General features: G+C 46.3%; 1 protein-coding gene across 1 annotated transcript; it reads left to right on the top strand.

The window, feature by feature from the left end:
- Window positions 1-1,967: 1,967 nt before the first annotated feature.
- Window positions 1,968-12,195, top strand: LOC144159556 (uncharacterized). The gene is made up of 6 exons (XM_077691123.1): window positions 1,968-2,186; window positions 5,477-5,622; window positions 7,347-7,430; window positions 8,652-8,690; window positions 10,134-10,184; window positions 12,044-12,195. Exons 1-6 carry the CDS (start codon window positions 2,123-2,125, stop codon window positions 12,071-12,073), a joined length of 414 nt encoding a protein of 137 aa, XP_077547249.1. The 5' UTR covers window positions 1,968-2,122; the 3' UTR covers window positions 12,074-12,195.
- The last annotated feature ends 6,619 nt before the right edge of the window (window positions 12,196-18,814 follow it).

Genomic DNA, 18,814 nt, shown 5'->3' with positions numbered 1-18,814 from the left:
CCTCAACGGGGGCGGAAATGGGGAACTGAAAAACTTTGTTGAATCCAGGAATTTGTTAGATAGAGGTTCGTTACATAAAGGTTTAACTGTAACAACGGGAAAGGATTGTGAAAGCAATTATGATATCTACTACGGACGTCATTCTAATATAAAGAATTTTGTAGCGTATCACAAATACCGAGTCAATGGCCTCAGGTATTTTGAAGGGTATTGAATATTGGTCTGGTTTGTTCCACCGCACAGGGTAATTTGTGATGGTCGCTGAAAAGAGGATTATGTACGCACAACGCAACAAAGATCTGTCCATAGCCAAATTTCAGTTCCGTCACTTTGCCAAAGAGCACCGCGTTGAAACAAATTTGACAAACAACTTGTTTCATTTTCTAATAAAGGCAAATAGTAACGCCATTCGCTTACTGATCAATTCTGATCCATTTTAATCAATCCTCTAGGCTCATGCCTTGTATGCTTACGAGTACGTTAGAGCTTGCTATAAGTTCCTTTGACCTGTTACTTTTATTTTGTGGCGGTCTTTCTTATACCCTTACTCTGTATCACTTTCGAAATTTTGGTGTCTATCTACGTCTGACCGGAGGATATTCGTGCAAGTGTTGCCTTTTTTTTAAAGCCTTGGGATGTCTCGGTGGTGCGCCGTGCCCCTATGTCGGACCAATGGGGCCCTTCATCCAATGGCCCTCAGAGAAGGCCGAGTAGTTTTGCGGATTGTCCTTTCTGTTGAACAATGTCTTGGGATTTCACCCCGCAATCCAATACAGTAAAAGCTTGTGAATTCGAACTCGAAGGGGACGATAAAATTGCTCGAATTAAGCGAAGTACGAATTAGCGGGCGGGCGCTTGAATGATGGAAATCGCACCACATTGCGCGGGCAGAACACAAAGACGCCACCTCTGCACTCGTCATCGCGAATTAGGCGCTATAAAACGTTTGTGGCAGGTGATTTCGTAAAAAAAGTCTTGGTATATATAATAATAGCATGCACCGGAGCTCAGTCGCCGGTGGCGCGGCGCCCTCTGTAGACGCGAAATGAACTGTTGCCGGAGCGTAGCGAGCGAGCACGCTTTGGTTTTTCTGTTTCGTTGTTTTGCATCTCTAGTAAATCTGCTTTGGTTTGGATTTGCAACACATTGTAATCACTCTGGGCCGACTTATTCTGCCAGGAGCGATGGCAACCAGGGGATCATGGTTCGAATTAACCGTTCTGGATACCGACGCGCCCAAATTATCGGCAGTTTTCCCCCATTGAAATATACAGGGCTGTGCCGGGACCGGGGCGTGAGTTCGAATTAACCGGAAGTTCGAATTAACCGAGTTAAAATTAACGAGCTTTTACTGTATAATAAGAAGCCAGCGGGGTAATGTTTGGTTGTCAGGTATACCGAACAATGTCCGTTGTAATGAAAGTCATCAGAAATGTTCGCATTCGAAAGATGCTCAAGGAACATACGTACACTCCACGTCGCTTCTGCACGGGCAAAACCCCGGCACGGCGGGAAGTCAGTCAAAGCGAGCGGAGAAAGATGTGCCCCCGTGGCAATCATTAACATTGGTGCAACACATCATTATTCAAATTTGTTCCTCGACGGCCCTCTTGTCACTCGAGCTGCGCTTGTATTGCTCTTATTTTCCTGCGTTCGCAACAAAGCGCTCGCTCGGCGCTACCGGGCTTGATGATGTCATTCGGGCTCGCCCACCGCTCAGCTTTCCGCCTTTTAAACAGTTCTGATCGCAGCACCATTTGTTACGCCACCCTGCCCTCGCTGAGTGCCGAGAGAAAAAAGAAACAAAGAAGGCCGAGCACAAAAGAATCCTCTTATGTTTACGCTTGAGCGTTTCGACAAGAGAGATTTATGCGGTGTCGAAGGCTAACGTGGCGGAAATCTGATTGCATTTGTGGACCCACCTGTGCCGACGATTTCCAGGAGGGCCGCGGTATAAAAAGCGACCGGTGAGCGACACTGGGCCGCACAAGAAGTCACCGCAGTAGCCGCGCTCGAGTGTACACTGTGGAAAAGATTCTTTTGTGACGGTTGCTTTGTTCTCATCTGGATACAGTATTTCTTTCTTGATCGGCCTACGCACACCGGCTTAGAGCAGGGCAGGATGAACCGTCTCTTCGCTATTGCGGCGCTGCTGTGCCTCGCTTCTGTGGTGGTTGACGGCCAAGGTGAGTGGACTCAATGTGTCATAATAACTTCATATGGAAAGCGAGGATTCCAGTGGAACACACTAAGACAGTGCGAGAAGGAGTGGGCTTCAGCTCGCGTCCATTTTTTCCATCTAGCCAGGTAGACATAGCTTCCAGCTAGCTCAGGGGCAAATTTGTTCTCAATGAATATATTCTTCAAGAATCGCGACACGTCTAATTGATTGAATGACCATTTTATTAAAGAGCTTCGGGTGCTGATTTTAGGGTTCCCGCCTGCTGGAGGTCATCCCTTGCGCGGGATGGCCTGGGCGTAGATAAGGCCCGCTTTACCAGATCGGTCGGGCTGGCCAGGCGTGCCATCCACTCCTTGTTTGTAGGGGCGATCTCTCAGGGAGGTGTTTGTTCACCCACCTTTAAAACTACAGTCGCAGTTTGATTCTCAGCCTCTGCTTGGTTGTCATATACAAGGAAAGCTCGTTAATTCGAACTTCATTAATTTGAATTTATGGGTAATTGGAACTTTACAATTCGGTCTGGCCCAGGTCTCCATAGAAGGCTATGAATAAATGAGCCCGTTCATTCGAACTATAGTACCTTTCGTATGAAATAATTTGAACTGCGTCACCTCTCCGGCGCCTTAATTGGCGCTTGACACACGGACAGAGAAACGCACCATGTGCCTATACACACCAGGTTGCGTGAAACAGAATATTCAAAGTAGGCTAAAACCAATCTAAATCCCACATGGCGGGCGTTTGTGAAGACGTATTTTTTTCGAACTACGCCGATGAGGACGCAGTGGCGTGTGTGGCGGGACGGCAGATGAGGGCATCACATTTCCGGTCGGAAGCGCAGAGCCTGTAGCTGCCAATGCCGCCGGGGAGGACGAGTACAAAGCATAGTGCGGTCGTCCGCGCAGAAGTCACGGCCGGATGGAATGCCGCCCGTCTCTTCTTCAGTTTTCGAGAAGCGAAGATAAGTTGTTATGCTACATTCGTTTACTAAAGCATAATGTTCTGACTGCCACCCTGGTCAGAAGGCAGGCCGCAATCACGGGCGTTTTCAAACATCGAAGTGTTTACGTGCCCTACTGCTTCCAAATTGCAGTGTAGTTTTGGTATTGTTCGCTTTCATTAGTGCGAACTGAGGAGGTATTTATCCGAGATCAAATTCGAGATGAAATCGAAAGGCGTGGGTTTGGTACCCACTCTAGGTGCGTGTTTTTTGTTTCTTACGTATATTTAAAAAAATGTTAACTTCCCTAACCATGGTAAAAAAGAGCCCAACAACACCCCTATGCCTCCTTTGGCGTTGTAGACTGCCGACCTATCTTCTTTCTGTATATATATATATATATATATATATATATATATATATAACACAGAAATAAGGGTTGGCAGTCAAGAAAACCTCGGAAAGCAAAGGGGAGGATGTGGTAGATCATTGAAACAGATTAAGAATTTGGAAAGAAAGAAAGAAAGTGAAGAAAAAATGCCCGCCAGGTGGGATCCGAACCCACGACCTCCAGAATACCGGTCTGGTGCGATAACCACTACGCTACCGGCGGGGCGATTTTCCCATTCACTTTCTGGGGTATTTATGTTAGGTATGTTTTGTTTCCTGTGCTTGGGGGTGGTAGCCAGCGCCATTCGGACTAATCGGGGTGAAGGGGACCTTCTTTTTAACCCCCGGGTCGTGACTCGAGTGTCTACGACATGTCCAGAGTGGTCGACCAGCTTTGAACCCTCTTAAGCTCCCTTTGGCAACAAGACTGCCAGAACCGAGGCCCTCGCTATGCATGTAGCGAATCAGAATAGGAAATGAGGGGCTCGTTGAAAATAACACAGAAATAAGGGTTGGCAGTCAAGAAAACCTCGGAAAGCAAAGGGGAGGATGTGGTAGATCATTGAAACAGATTAAGAATTTGGAAAGAAAGAAAGAAAGTGAAGAAAAAAACTATATATATATATATATATATATATATATATATATATATATATATATATATATACATTTCTGGCCTGATGATGAGCTAAGGTTGGTCCAAAACATTTATCCCAATAGGAGGGGCCAAAGTGCCGGTGCAAATCTTATTCTTCGAGAGAAATCTTACCATTTTAGGAACAAACTTTATGCGAAATACCGAGCGGGAATAACGCAAATGCACGAGTATTTTACAGTGAAAGGGACCGAAAACCTAGGATACCGACAGACACATACAGTTCATACCAAATCATGGGATTTTTCCTATTTTGAGGCTCGATCGTATTGTCTTGTTTTTCAGTATTTATTCGCACGATAAGTCTTCCGTCCTACACTCCGCTTACTCAGTGACTAAAACCATAACTGATAGTCTTCGCAGCCACAAAGACTGCACAGCCAAGCAATATCAACTTCGCAACGCCATAGGGGCAGCGTTTAATGAACGCACGCTCTTTGGGAGCTTGCCTCAATTAGCTTGGCATGCTCCACCTACTTATGTTTGTTTGATATTGGCAAGAAGGAAGGCGGCGGAAGTAAAACCCCCAGCATTATTTTATGGTTGGCCCGGGTTCCGGGAACAGAAGTCGCAGATGCAGCCTTAGGTTCAGCCATTTCTGCAGACCGTGTACAATTTCAATCTTGTTCCCAACTAGTCTCAATTATAAACAATTTATCATGCACACTTATGTCAACATGATTTCTTCCTGCACTTCGGCATTGTCAATACACGAACCAACGAACCATGGAAGATTTTAAACAGCGGAACAGTTTAAGCTTGAGTTCAATCCGTGCCGGGCGTCGCTCAAAACTCGGTGCAGCAAAGTGAAGAGGAGGAAAGTGCTAGGCCAAGAAGCGTGAGGGGAAGCGGTGAGGGGGAAAGGAGCCGACGAGCAGGTGTGGGGAGTGCGTGCCGCGGCGTAGATCTGCTCGGGTGGGGAGGAGCGAGTCTGGGATTGGTTGCGCCTAGTGATGACGTCAGCTCCGTAGTGCAGTAGTTCTCCTACTTGAGGGCGACGGCGTGCGCTTGGCGGCATCAGTGTCTGATCTACCGATAAGATGGGCAGACCTAAGAAAAGTCAAGTTAAGTCTAGTAAAGACCCCTAGCTCCGCTGTTCCTTCAGTCTTCGCATCTCAATTTCGAATGTGACGGTTTTTTTTTTTTGCCGCTCAATTGTCATTTTCCTAATGTCCCGCATAGGCAGAATTCGGCGCTTGGACGTGCGAGTTACTAAATTTGTGACGCTACCGTGCTAACAAGCATGACTCGGGAGGTCACAGTGGATCAGGGCACAGCGCAGCTCACTCCAGCGATGTTTGGACCGCAGTGGACGCTGTGCTCGACAGCCTGAAGGCAATGGTGCGGCAGCTTGTGCCGAACGAGGCTATGGCGAAGGAGTTCACGGACAAGATCGACAGCGCCCGAGAGTGCCTCGACATCGCCAAGGACATCAACCCGGCCGTCATCAAGAGGGTGAGCATGCGTCCGAACCGCTAATTCGAGTTTCCTGGCAGAATAATCGCCAATTCTCCACCGAACTATGAACCCCAAAGAACACGTGACAGTGAGAGTATAGTCAGGTTTGAACTGAATGCCTGTAGCAGTGGGCAATGCAACATAGCGATTGTTTGAGGTAAGCGAGAGTCAATGCAACGCAATATGGTTCGGGGAGTAGATCAAGTTTTCCTGAGCGTGTAGGAAAGCGTCGTTCATTTTAACACCGTCTGCAACGAGAAATGCTTCCATTACGAAAACTATAATGCTTAGGATTGTATTAACAGTACTTCAGGTTTCTGTTTTTTCACAGGAAAAAAAAATCGACGAGTTCGTCACTAGTTGATTAACATCCATATATACTCCTCGGAAGTGGTTAACCCAAATTTGAGAATTTCGCGCGGTCAAAATTACACCTATCGAGTTCATGCTGAGCACATCTACTTTCTGCTTTGAGGATCGCTATGTTCCTCAAAAACTGCGCTAAGAAAGGCATGCCCGTATTTTGGGAAAGATACGGTGTTTAAATAACTACGTATACACCTCCTGAAGAATAGCTTTTACGGTTGCTCTTAAACCCTATTCAGGTCAGAATTCAGTTAGGAAGTTCCAAGAAGAGGAACGATTCGCAACGATGCCATGATATCTAATTTCTTTACTGTGAGAACGGATACTGTGAGGACTTACAACGAGCCAAACGAAGATAGCGGAAAGTAACCCTCAAACGCAGCCGTCCATGCACGGTCGCTCGATGAACTTTTTGCATCTTTCGCCTGGTTGGCACTGCATCCCCACAGTTTTAGCAATAACTTGTCACTCTTTTATTGAGATTGAACTAGAAACCAGCCACGCAGCACCGACACACACAAAAGAAAGATTAAGAAAGGGGCCACCGTAACATTTTATGTAACTTCATTTAAAAATACAGCGCGCTAAAAAGCATGGGGAGTATCCGTTACCCAGAAATTGAGGGGAATTCATTGAACATAACTTCTGAAACAATAGTTACATAACTGAGTTACACGTCAGTATGATCGACAAGACGATGTGTTCTGCTATGTGGTAAACTAGAGGGCCGCCTACGGTGCCTAATAATGTGGGTAGTAAAGTTGATTGATTGTAGGGTTTACCGCGACGACTCAACGCAGGCGATAAGGCGGGCGGGCCGTAGTAGAAGGCTCCGAATAAATTTCGACCACTTGGGAATCTTTAACGAGCGCCGAAATCTCGTACACACGGGCGTTTTTGCTTTTCGCCTCCATCAGAAAATCGGTCGCCGCGGCTGGAAATTGAACCCGCGTCCTCGTGCTAGTGTGTAGCAAAATTGTCTAATTGCTTTAACCCTTTAATTACCCGGGTTTATTTACACGCCCCAGTAGTAGGCACGTGTTTTTTTTTTTCACTTTCTGAAAGTAGTTATCGAAAAACAGCCAAACTACTTCCCCTTTGTTTTCTTTAGCGTGCTAGACTGTTGGCTTTCCTTTCTGTATCCATTCAATGAGATTCTCATTCCTATGAATATATCAGATTTAGATAATACGTGGCAACGCAAACATGCATGTCTAGCGTAAAGTATCACTGTAATATTGCAGTTATTTTAAACCCTTCAGTTCCATGCAATTTCTTGGTGCATGGTTACGCGACGTCCATTACCGTGTACGGTGCACTTATGGCTCGCTTCCGGTGACTTCCTTTTATTCTAGTTCACGGACGGCATCATTCCAACCGTAACTGAGTGCGCCACACAGACCATGGGCGTCTCTGGCCGGGCCGAAAAGGAGGCTGCTGTAAGTACATGCCAACAACCGCCAATTTCAAAGTTGACGTCTGGAGTACTGCTCCGAAAATAGTTTCCTGAAACGCGATGAGTAAAAAATTCCCCGCATTTCCCCGAGGGGAAGAATGTGAAAGTGCGAATGCACGAGTTGAATTTGCGCGGTTCGGTAATGTTCGCGAAAGAGAGATCACACACACACACACAACTACAAAGAAAGAAAGATGCATTTATTCACAGACACCTATTTGTGTTGTCGTTGTACTTGATTGCTAGAGCGGATCTCAGCTTTGAAATTTCGTGTAAGTACTCCTTTAAGCAGGTGCATTAGCCCTTCTCACGCCCGATTCTTAGCCAATCCCCCACGTGGGTATGTGCCATGTCAGCGGCCAGGCTGCGCGCGCCCATCTCCACGTGCGCGGACATCGCCGGTGGACGCAGGTTCAGGGTCGCTTAAGAAGTGCATTCGCACTTAAAACAGTCATTGGAACTGCGAGTGATCACAAGCGGGATGATAGTTTGCTTATGTGGCTGGCGCTTGTTCAAGTATGAAACAATTTTGCGGCACAAGAACTGCCAGAATAATGCGAGGAAGTTGCACCCATCGCGCTGTAATTCTAACTTAACGCAGCGAAGACAAAAATTGGGGGGGGGGAAACCTTCGGATTATATAGAGGCAGTAGAATAACAACCTAGAGTCATTAATTAACTTCATTCATAATAAGCCTCTTAGTGAGCGCTATGTATGTAATTCCACTATGTAATTCCACTATGTATACGGCCTCTACGGCCTGGACGCAAACCTATGGCATTGTAGAAGCTCTTAGAAGATACATGGCATTGAATGGTCAGTGACTACGTAAAACAAATACACGGTCGTACAATTCTTCTGCATCAAGTTAGCAACGATAAACGACAAGCACTGCTTTAGAAGTAAATATTTTTTTTTGTGCGTACAGACCAATACAGCGACAGATTAGTATACGAAACACCTTTGCATTTTCTTTGTTCCGAAGTACGGCCAATCATGAGATACATTTTCAAATTTCCTAGACATTGTTAAAAATGTTATTCCCCAGCATAATTACTTTGAGCATGCACGGTACGAGAACAAAAACTGAACGTTTCGGGAATAAAAGAAAAGACTGAGGCATATAATTGGCAAGCGTATTACGCGAGTGCCGGAAGGTGTGGGAAATACGAATGACATGGATATTATTTTGACCATTCGCAGCTCAAGGCGTGTTTCAAGGACAGAGCTGACAAGTTCAAGGTAAGCATATGATACTGTTCTGCATGCCACTGCTTTTTAAAATACTGCGCTTTGAACTGCTGCCAGTAAGTGCCAGTGAATGTGAGCTTAGGGGATTTGCTGTCGTGAACAACTTACTTGTTCTTCGTCCTACCATCTGAACGAAATATTCGTTGTTCATTAAACATCTTCCCTCTTACTGCATCCGGCGTTCTCCAGCCCAGGAACACTAGGAACCTTACCTTGGCCTGTTATCACGGACTATAGACATGCTCCGATGAAAACGCACTTTTCTAAAACAAACTGGAGATGCATTGAAATAGGCAATGGTGAAAAAATCAGCCTCAGGCAGTTCATGAGCTTACAAAACTTACAACGCGAAATATGAAAACGTGAAGGAAATTATTATTTTTGTTGAGTGCGGTTGATAATGTCGCTAATTAGCAATGTAATTGTAGCCCAAAGATGAGGCTCCACTCGCAACAACCCGTCTACTAGCCCTTTCGTTGTATGGATATAGAAGGGTTTTCTTCCACGTGCCTCGAAGTAAGCGCCGGGCGAATCACGGCTTCACCATAAAAAACAAGAGACTCAGTGACGTACTAACTACACGTTTGCTCACAAAAAGTTCATAATGACGTATGACATCTTTTCGGAAAGGTATAAAGCTTCATGGTGTGGTCACAGAGTTAAAAAAAAATTAAAAATGTGCCGCTATTTTTCAGTGTATTTGAGGCAGATAAACTGTTCATATATTTTAAAACTGTTATCACAGCGGTATCAGCTTATTTTCACGACTGTGTACTTAGGGAATTCTGGAAAAACATAATACCGGAAAAATCGTGAACTGCCTCATTTAAAAGGGATATTGAAAATAATATAGTAGTTTTTGCGCGGAACTTGGATGTTTACATACCAGTTCTTTGTAAATACAATAAACCTACACTGATAATTAATTCGAGGCCATAATCAAGAACTAATTTTTTTTTTTACTTTTATAACGAAAGTGTTTTATTCCGGGATACACGACGGTTTCACTGACTTCATATCCGTCACAGAAATTTCGCCAGTACAACTAAGCAAGCGGCCTGTAAAGGGCCGCTTGCTTCGTTGTAAACGGCTCCTACACACATGGTCTTCTTGCGGAGAAGCAGCCTTAAGCACTAAAGAGTACGTTATACTTAGGGTTTTCCGTTTTCGGGTTTTATATTCTAACACGAAAGTGTTTAAGCCGGGATACACCAAGATTTCACTGACGTCATATCCGTCACAGAAATGACGCCAGTACACCTTTGCCGAAGCGACCCACCAGCAGGACGTCGCTCGCCAAGCCCACCCAGAAAACAGCCGCGGACCCGCAAATCATGCTCAGCTGCAGATTTCGCTGTACATTTCACTTTCGTGTTTTACCGATTCCTATGACAAAGGAATCAACCGCAGTTTTTTTTTCTGTCATTTATCCAGGCATCGAGTGGAATGACACCCGACGAAATGGACATGTTCGACAGGGCTGGGGTGAGTATCCCGACAATCATGCACTGTCGTGTTTGCATTTTGATCGCGCTGGCTGAAAAGCAGGACTCAGGATTTAGGATGGTAACAGTTTATGTCTACAATAGCCCCGCAAAAAAGCCCGAGTAAAAGCTGGGGTTTTCAGGTACAAGAAGTTTCAATTCAGTTTGTTTCACTATTTATACCAGTGCATAATAACAATAATCATAGCCATCAACGAGCTTACATCGTTGCAGACGAAGATCAAACGACATTAGCGTACAACCAAAAATGGAGGCGGGCTAATGTCATCATCCCTGTAATCACCGAAAGAGTAAAAGCGGTAAAATGGTCGACATCTGAGAGAGTTTGTATATGAATAAGCGATAAAGGCTTAGCTCAGAATACGAGAATAGGACAGGCCAGACATTTTAAGCAGTTTTACTATATAAAGTCCTCGCTCCTTCAGGAAGAGTTCGACGTCCTGGTAACGTGCTGTTTGTTCTCCTTTAGGGGCTTTCAAACTATATTCTGTATCCTTTTTTTTTCGCGGTCGGCTATGTATAGAATGCCGATGTTAGCGCGATTTTTTTTTTTGGCTGACGAAAACGTTTTTGCATGTTTAAATTCATTGCATGCCCAGCCCCGTACTGTCTCTATGTTACCATTGCTCGTATTTTAAGCTATCCGGGCTTTCTATGGTGAGAACAAAACCGCGGCTGTGTAGACAAAGGAGGGCAATCCTTACATGAAAGTTTAAACTGCCAACATCTGAATATATATATATATATATATATATATAATAGAGAGAGAGAGAGAGAGAGAAAGAGAGAGAGAGAGAGCAGTAAAATATTTTGTTTGCCTCATATCGGGACAAAAAAAAATCTGCACTGGTATTTTGAGGCGCAACGTTCATAGGCTCAATATTTGAAGCTTATGAATAACTGAACAGTAATTGTATCAATTTTCGCCGTGAAGTCGACACTTCTAGTTTGCCTTCAGAAACCACAGAAAGGCCTGTGAGCTAGTCTAACAACTTTTAGTCATGAAACAACTGCGCTGCCAGAATGTCCGCTACGTAGTGTTTATTCTTCGAATTTTTTTCCTGCGTATGCGCGCAAAGAAGACAGAACTAAAACGGGCTGATAATCAAAAAAATGCCCCGTACGGTCCTAAAAACATGAAGGAAGCTCTAACTAACACGTAAATCTTGAAGGTAGCGAAGCTCTACGCAACCTTCACGACGGTTTAGGTCCGCGATTGCAGACGATTTGCTTCTTCGCTGCCGCCGCGACCTTCACTCCATCATTGTTGCTGTAGGTGTAAACTTCGTTTTTTTGGAAGTGATGATCATTGGACATTACCTTGGGGGAGGGGGGGGGGGGGGCGTACGCTATAACGTGTGTTTCTCGTTCCGAGCAAGGGTTGCAACTATTACGGTGTACGATGTTCTTTTTTTTTGCAAATCTTGGCCAATCTTCCGAAGTGAGTACATTTCGCTTGATAAACGTGCGCCGTCGACGCTGGGCGGTAGCCGCACAGAACGCGCTCACATGCGCTCGGCATTTTCTTGCTCTTAACTGCGGACACACAAAATAATTTGCTAAGCAGCTTCGCTGTTAAAATGGGGGGTGGGGTGGGGTCGAAGAAGGAGGAGGAATAAATGCTCATGTAACCAGCGTAAGTTACCAAACTAACTACTACACTGGTTACGACGTCGCAGGATCCAGGGGAGAAAAACGTTATTTTGCTGATTACGGAATACCTCAGCTGCCTATGTTTTGGGTTATGATCGAGGTGTGCCGTCGCATTTTAGAGCTGTAGACATGCCGCACAGCGCCTTCTGCTTCAACATCAACGTTTTCCCCCTGTTTCTATTCCAGCAATGCATACAAGAAAAAGCTCAGGTCTGAAAGCAAGGCGTCGATAGATTAGAAAGTCGGAGGCCAGCCTTCGCCCATTGACAAACCAATTTTGTTTTGTTTGTAGAAAAATAACATGGATTAAAATAATGTTGTGCAAAGCGAAAAAGAAAGTGTGTCAGATGTTTCTTGGTTATTTCGCTCAGTACTCGAGAGCAGCGTCGTCTACCCGGATCGATGAAGCCAAGGTGAGTTCGAGGTCTGAAATGGCAGTGAAAACTGACGCACACGTGGCGTTAGGACACGCACCTTGAAACAACACGCTTTTAATATCCAATGATGCGAACGCAGACTTCCACCCGCAGAATAAGCGACACTGCAACAGTATAATTTCGCACTAACTATAAAGAGCAGCACCAGAAAATTAAAGAAAAAATGCCAAGAACGTAATGCGATTATTCAGCGCTGGCCTCGCTTTGAAACATCTCCCTCCTCCGGTATAAAGTGCCATAAATTACCGTACGACAGCTAACTCCACATGCAGCAGTTTCCCTCTCTGACAACCCTGCAATGCTAGCTTCGCTGCAGCACAACTGCACTTGCTGTGGAGCACTCTTTAAAGGCGTATCATGTGATCGTCGCAGGTACACAATGGACACCTAACAACTTCCTCATAACGGCCAAGGCTTTGAAAGTTTTCGAACACATACGCGATACGTATAGGGTCATTTGAGCCCAAGATGGGTGTCACGAAGGACGCAAACGGCGCAGGCACTCTAAAAGATCATGCGTCTGCATACGTTAGATCGGATAACGCACAATTTCAATTCATCGAGCAAAGTTGAACTTCAACGGCGGAGGTGAACTTCACGAAAGACAATTTTTGAGGACAGTTCAACAAACGGATTAAGAGAAGCCGCTCGCTGAGTTGTAATCCATAGTGTGGTTTCCTGGGCGAGTTGCTGGCTCATGATGAAATTCAAGGGACCCTGCAACACTCTTTTCAACTTTTGTCTTAACCCTTAATGCTTTCAGAACGAAGTAGACAAACACAACGAGTTAAAAATGGAGACAGTCACAAACTACCTGAGCCAGAAGTTCTTGCTCTATGCCCATCAGGTAAATCAGAAATTTGCTCAAAAGATTTTTCTCTTCCCCTGTTTCGAGTTGTTCGACCGCTCGAATGACGTCAATAGAGCGGTGTAGCGGATATAGGCCGGCCTCCTTTCAGTTGCAGCAATCAGCGCATTCGGTAGCCGCTTGAAAAAAAAAAAAAAAATCGCCACAATAGTGCAGCAGAAATGGAAGGTGGATCTGCTGCGAAGAGCAAATCGTGCAGTGCCGCTCCATGCTGGCAATAACTATAGCTTTCGCAGAGTAAAAGCGTTTGTCGGAAGTCACGGTTGAAGAGTCCCTTGAAGCTCAGGAGTAACAATAGACAGACAGGCTTACACACAAGAGATACACATGCACCATGTCCTGTCAGCGACCGATGATGTACAAAGCTTGTCGGGGTCCTGTCTACTTTGTGTGCCTCTCACCCCTCCTACGCTTAATTTTATGCGTCCATGGAGTCATTTAGCGCATGCGCTGTCCACCAACAAACACGCCAGAGACACGAAGGGCATTCGCGTTGTTCACATGTACGGTGGACTACGCCAGGGAGGAATGTGGGCGCGACATTCCCCTGCTTCGCACATGTGCTTTGTCAAACCAATGTAGCTTTTTAAAAGAGAATTGTCGATATTTTAATTGAAGTTATATTGTTTTGCGTTCGCTAAATTTGAAGAAGGTGCGTCACTTTAATCTTACTTTTACATTTTATTGCAAGTGTGCATGTACTGGCAGTACTTCTCTTTAGAAGAACATTTGCGTTTCCGAAGTGGGTTGCAAACAAGCAATGATTTCGTATATAAACTTTATTGAAGATAATAAAATTTGTAGCCTACAAATTAAAAAGAAGTGTGCTGAGAAAGCTTGTGCACCTCAGATGTTTTGAAGCGCTTCATTATTTTTTGTTTGTTTCGAAACAAAGGTTCCCGGCTTATTTGTAAACTTTATTAGGCCACCGGAAGTCCCCTTTACACTCGCTGCTTGTCTATCCGCGCTAACGAAATATGTACCAATGCCATCATTCCGGCATGACACGCATGTTTCAGGTAAAACATGCTCAAACGCGTTCCAAGAAAATGTGGAACTGAATCGTGTCGTGAACCACGTACCCGTCTTCCTCGAGTTTCTTCACTGGCACACATATGAACTGCGCGTAATGCCGGCTATTAAAGCCCACCGGCCGCCAGTCGCTCAAGGAGGTTCCAAAGAGGGCACGTTCACCCGACGGGTGCGCGATCCTCAGCCCGCCAAAGGAAGACAAGCCCAGTTCCCTTCTTTGGACAGCGGCCATTTGGCATTTAGACCCGCGCAACTTAACGTAGGCAGTCAGGTGCAAAACGTTTCCCTCCAGGGCCTGGAGATATAGCAGCACGCGAAACCAGGACTGCTCGCTGTACCACACTGTGCAAGTAGCGTAGACGTGTTGGTCGGTTTCCGCCGCTCTTGTCTTGAAGCTCTGCCAGCCGGTAAACTCGAGCCGGTGCTCAGAGCGCCCGATACCTTTCCTCTCAACTTGCGTGATAAAAGAAGCAACTTCTTGTGCCGGCTGTGTTGCGCGCTGGGAGGAGTTTCCTGCGAAGTTCTGTCCAGTTGGGTTCTTGTCCCTTTCCGTCCGTAGCTCGAATTGGACCCATCTGGACGATGTGCCGCAGAGAGGCTGGGGGAAAGACATGTCTGTAGCTGGGTGATGCTCAGCGGATGGCAGTTCGCCAAATTTTAATAGACAGTCCACCTTGCACCATAAAGTTTCGCGACCGTCGGCTTTGCCCCCGGAAACCGCCTCGTTGCATGGCAGCGTTCCTGAAACCGTGACTGAACTAGCGGCTGACTCTTTACATGGTCGTTTTTGCGCTTCCGATTGAAGCAGTCCGACTGGCGTATCCGTTTGCGTTCCCACGTAGCGCGTCGAGATTCTCGCTGATGTAAACGCGTCCTTATTAGTCTTAGTCTGCGCTTCCGATTGAAGCAGTCCGACTGGCGTATTTGTTTGCATTTGAATGTTGCGCGTCGAGATTCTCGCTGATGTAAAGGCGTCCTTAGTCTCAGTCCGCGGAGAGACAGCCTCCTCCTGCAAAGAATTGCGCCACGAAGTGAGCAGTGCGCTTTGAGCCTGGAGCAACTGCTGGCACAGCTCAGCTCCGTCGTTTTTCGACGTTTCAACGAGTTCCAGCGCCGTCACTTTCAGGGAACGAATATTTTCCGTAAGTTCGTCCACTTTCGTTTCCAGAACCGAAACCACGTTTGATCCGTTTGTGGTTAACACGATCTTCAGCTCGTCGAGGGCATCTTTGAAATCTTCGAGGTTAAGCGGGCGCTGTTCGCGCGATGACACAGAATCACCCTGGGTGGTTCTAGTGGCAGGTTCGGAGTTATCGGTGCAACCGCGCCTGAGGTGGTCTGCAATGTCGGACTGTACAACTCGTGCCTGGCATCGGCCACAGATGGCCTCGTGGAAGGTGCAGTCACGTTCGAAGTGCTCCAGGACGTCTGCCAGGGTGCCCGTCGTTTCGCAGCCATGAAGACTGTTCCAGGAAGCCACCTTTGGCACATATAGGGCAAAAGAGAAAAGACAAAGGAGCAGAACTTTCATAAGTGGCCTAGTTTAAGTTCACTGCAATAATTTAGGCAGAGAGAGGGTACACGCGTGGATGCCTACGATATAACGGCTTATCTACATCGTTCCCAGAACTTCCGTCTTATTTGCACTTCCAGAACCCTGCAATTTGAAGTGACTGCACTTGGGAACGATGAGGGCAGTATTCGTGTACTATGTGCACTTTTCTACGATAAAGCGAATTTGTTGGCAGCAAAGTATGGAATAAAAATTAATTTAGAACGTGTATATTGTGGTGCTGAATCCAAGCGTGTAAGTGGTTTTTACACCCAAGTATCAATTTTATGCCATTAGAATACAGTTCTATATTTTAAATAACCCTCACGGCTCCGAGTTTTGGTGATGCTTAGGATCCCAGTTTACAGTTAAACCTCAATTTTACAAATCTCGAGAACTCACATGAACTCGCAAATTATTTCGTTACGTCGGGAACTTGGTGAAATCTGGAAATGATCGAGCATACGGGAAACAGCGGCAGCAATCCGGATTTGTTCGTTAGGTCGGAGAATTCGCAAACATCGGGCCTCATAAAATCGGGGTTCAGCTGAATATACGAAGCAGAAAATGAAATGTAGGAAGAGACACCAAATGGAAAACGTATGAAAGCACAAGGTATACTGAGGGCGCTATTCGTTTTGTTCTCAAAGGTAACGCTACGGCGGAAACGTCGCACTAGAAAACCGTGAAATTGAGTTTCAAGATTGAGGAGTGCGGGTCTATGGAGTGAAGCGGCGCGTAATTATGCGGCGCAACAGCCCACATGGATCGCTGAAATCTCCAGGCAGCCTTGGACGCAAGGGCAGAAGCATCTTTTCTGGAGAACGGTATCGGTATCACTGGCCCGTGCAGATCATGCGCTATCGATGCCGCAGTGTCCGCCTTGACGTTTCCAGTTATACCGCAGTGGGAAGGAATCCACTGAAGCTCTACATGATGGTGTGCATTTAGAGCTTGTAAGTGCAATGCATGGATGTCTAAAACAAGCTGTTCTTTCGGGTACGATTTTAAGCACTGAAGGGCCGCCCGAGAATCCGTGAAGATTGCCCACTGACGTGCTGGTTGCTCGATGATGTAGGCGAAAGCAGCCCGCAGAGCGGCAAGTTCGGTGACCATGGATGTCGTCCTGTGGCTAAGCGTTGCGCTGAAGGCGGTACAGGAGGACGGGAACCAGATTCCTATAGCCGATGAGCTAGCTGTCACAGACCCATCCGTGTATAGATGGGTGTGGGCCCTGTATTTTTGGAACAGCAGTTCCAAGGCGAAGAACGTTAAGGCAGGGGTGGCGATATCCTGTTTGCGGGTAATGCCGGGCACTCCAGTTGTAATTTGCAGACGCGGGTACATCCAAGGCGGTTGTAGCAACGGCGAAGGGTTCTGGAAATGCAGAGGCAGAAGGTCTCGCACTTCAGTGGCTGAGCTGTGTGCTAATGGGTGACCTTGCTGTCGTGCTGCAAATCTAAATTGAGCCCGAAGTACCTCCTGCGTGCCAAGAGCAAGTGGTGCCAGTCGTCGACACTCCACCATAGTTCCCACCGTGGACGTGGTCTTCGGAACTCCAATGCACACCCTCAGGACCTGCGCTTGCATACTTTGCAGGGCTCTGGCATTTCCTTTTGAGAGGGGGAGAAGAACAGGAAGGCTGTAGCGTAACAATCCTACGCACATGACGTCATACAGCCGAAGAAGAGACTGGACGTTGCATCCGCCGGCGTTGCTAGATAACATGCGGAAAATGTTGACGAAGGACGCAAGCTTGTCTTTTATATAGCGGACGTGTTTTGACCAAGTCAGAGACCTGTCAAATGTTTTTTTTTATACATCTGGTGTAGCAAGCTAGGCGCCTTGACCAGGCTAACCTCACCAGTATCATTAAAGACTATTCTCTCTCTCTCTCTCTCTCTAAGACGATAACAGAAAAAAAAATTAGTTCAGCCATAACATACGTACCGCCTTCGTTAAGGCTGCTTGTTTCTCGTTTCCTTTTAAGTTCTTACTCTTTAATGACATAAAAGGGAATCCCACTAAGAGCGCCCAGCGAATGCCGAAGGCGAAGATGCGCAAATACAGTGAACTCCCGAAGGACCTTAAAAACAATTGTCTGGTCACAAGAGGCCCCCGCCAGGTGCCCTTGTTAGAGGCGCACGAATATTCTAAACTTCGAATACATCGCCAATGTGTTTTCTGTTCTACTTGCAGCGCAGTTTTACCTTCGAAGTATTGGTAGTTTTCGAACTTTTTTCGAATAGTTTTCGAATGGAGCAGTAGAAGTTGGCTACGCCGAACAACATGCACGTTATAGTTTCACCTCACGGCACGCCATTTTGGGTTGGCTTTCTTGCAATGCGCAAACATTGATGCAAGCAGGGTGTCCAACCGAACCGAACCGGAAACCGTAACCGAACCGGTACTTTTGCCGGAACTGAACCCGAACCCGACCGTTATTTTCTGAACACGCTGAGTTTGAACCAGAACTGAACTTTAAAAAATAAATAACGGTTTCCGGTTCACAACGAAACGGTTCGACCATCGTTTGTTGATAAGGGACAGTAATTCGGGGCTTTTCGCTTTTTCACACGATCAAGTTCGTAACCTTTCGTGCAATTTTCCCCTTCAGATCAATCCCAACACTATTAACGATCTATTCGTGGTCGCGACATGGGGTAGTGGATGCGCACCAGTATTTCATTGATATGATGGTGCTGTTCGCGAGAGGAGAGTGTCACGCACTCGGCTACCTACAGGCGATATGAGACACGGACTTTGCCATTCCTCGCTGCGACGGTGTAGCGGGCGATCAGTTCCCAAGATTGCTGCACAGCGCAAAGGCGAGGCCCACACAAGAAATGCGCATACGTATTGTAGTTCAGAATTTATTTTAAAAAAACTCCCACCTCCCCTCGCGGGAACCCCTGCGTAGATGCGACGCATAGGCGGAGCGGCGAAGGGACCGCATTTTATAGCGCGCATAACGTTGAGGGGACTGCGTAAGCCGGTCCCAGTCGATGACGACGTTGGCGTACTAGTAAAGCGGCGTGGACTTTAGGTGTTTGAGCCAAGCGTGGATG

This window comes from Haemaphysalis longicornis, unplaced genomic scaffold (assembly GCF_048455015.1).
Source record: "Haemaphysalis longicornis isolate Haplotype H1 unplaced genomic scaffold, Haemaphysalis longicornis Haplotype H1 scaffold_10, whole genome shotgun sequence".
Lineage (NCBI taxonomy): Eukaryota > Metazoa > Arthropoda > Arachnida > Ixodida > Ixodidae > Haemaphysalis > Haemaphysalis longicornis.
The sequence above is the reverse complement of the archived record's forward strand: the minus strand, read 5'-3'. Positions and strand labels throughout refer to the sequence as shown.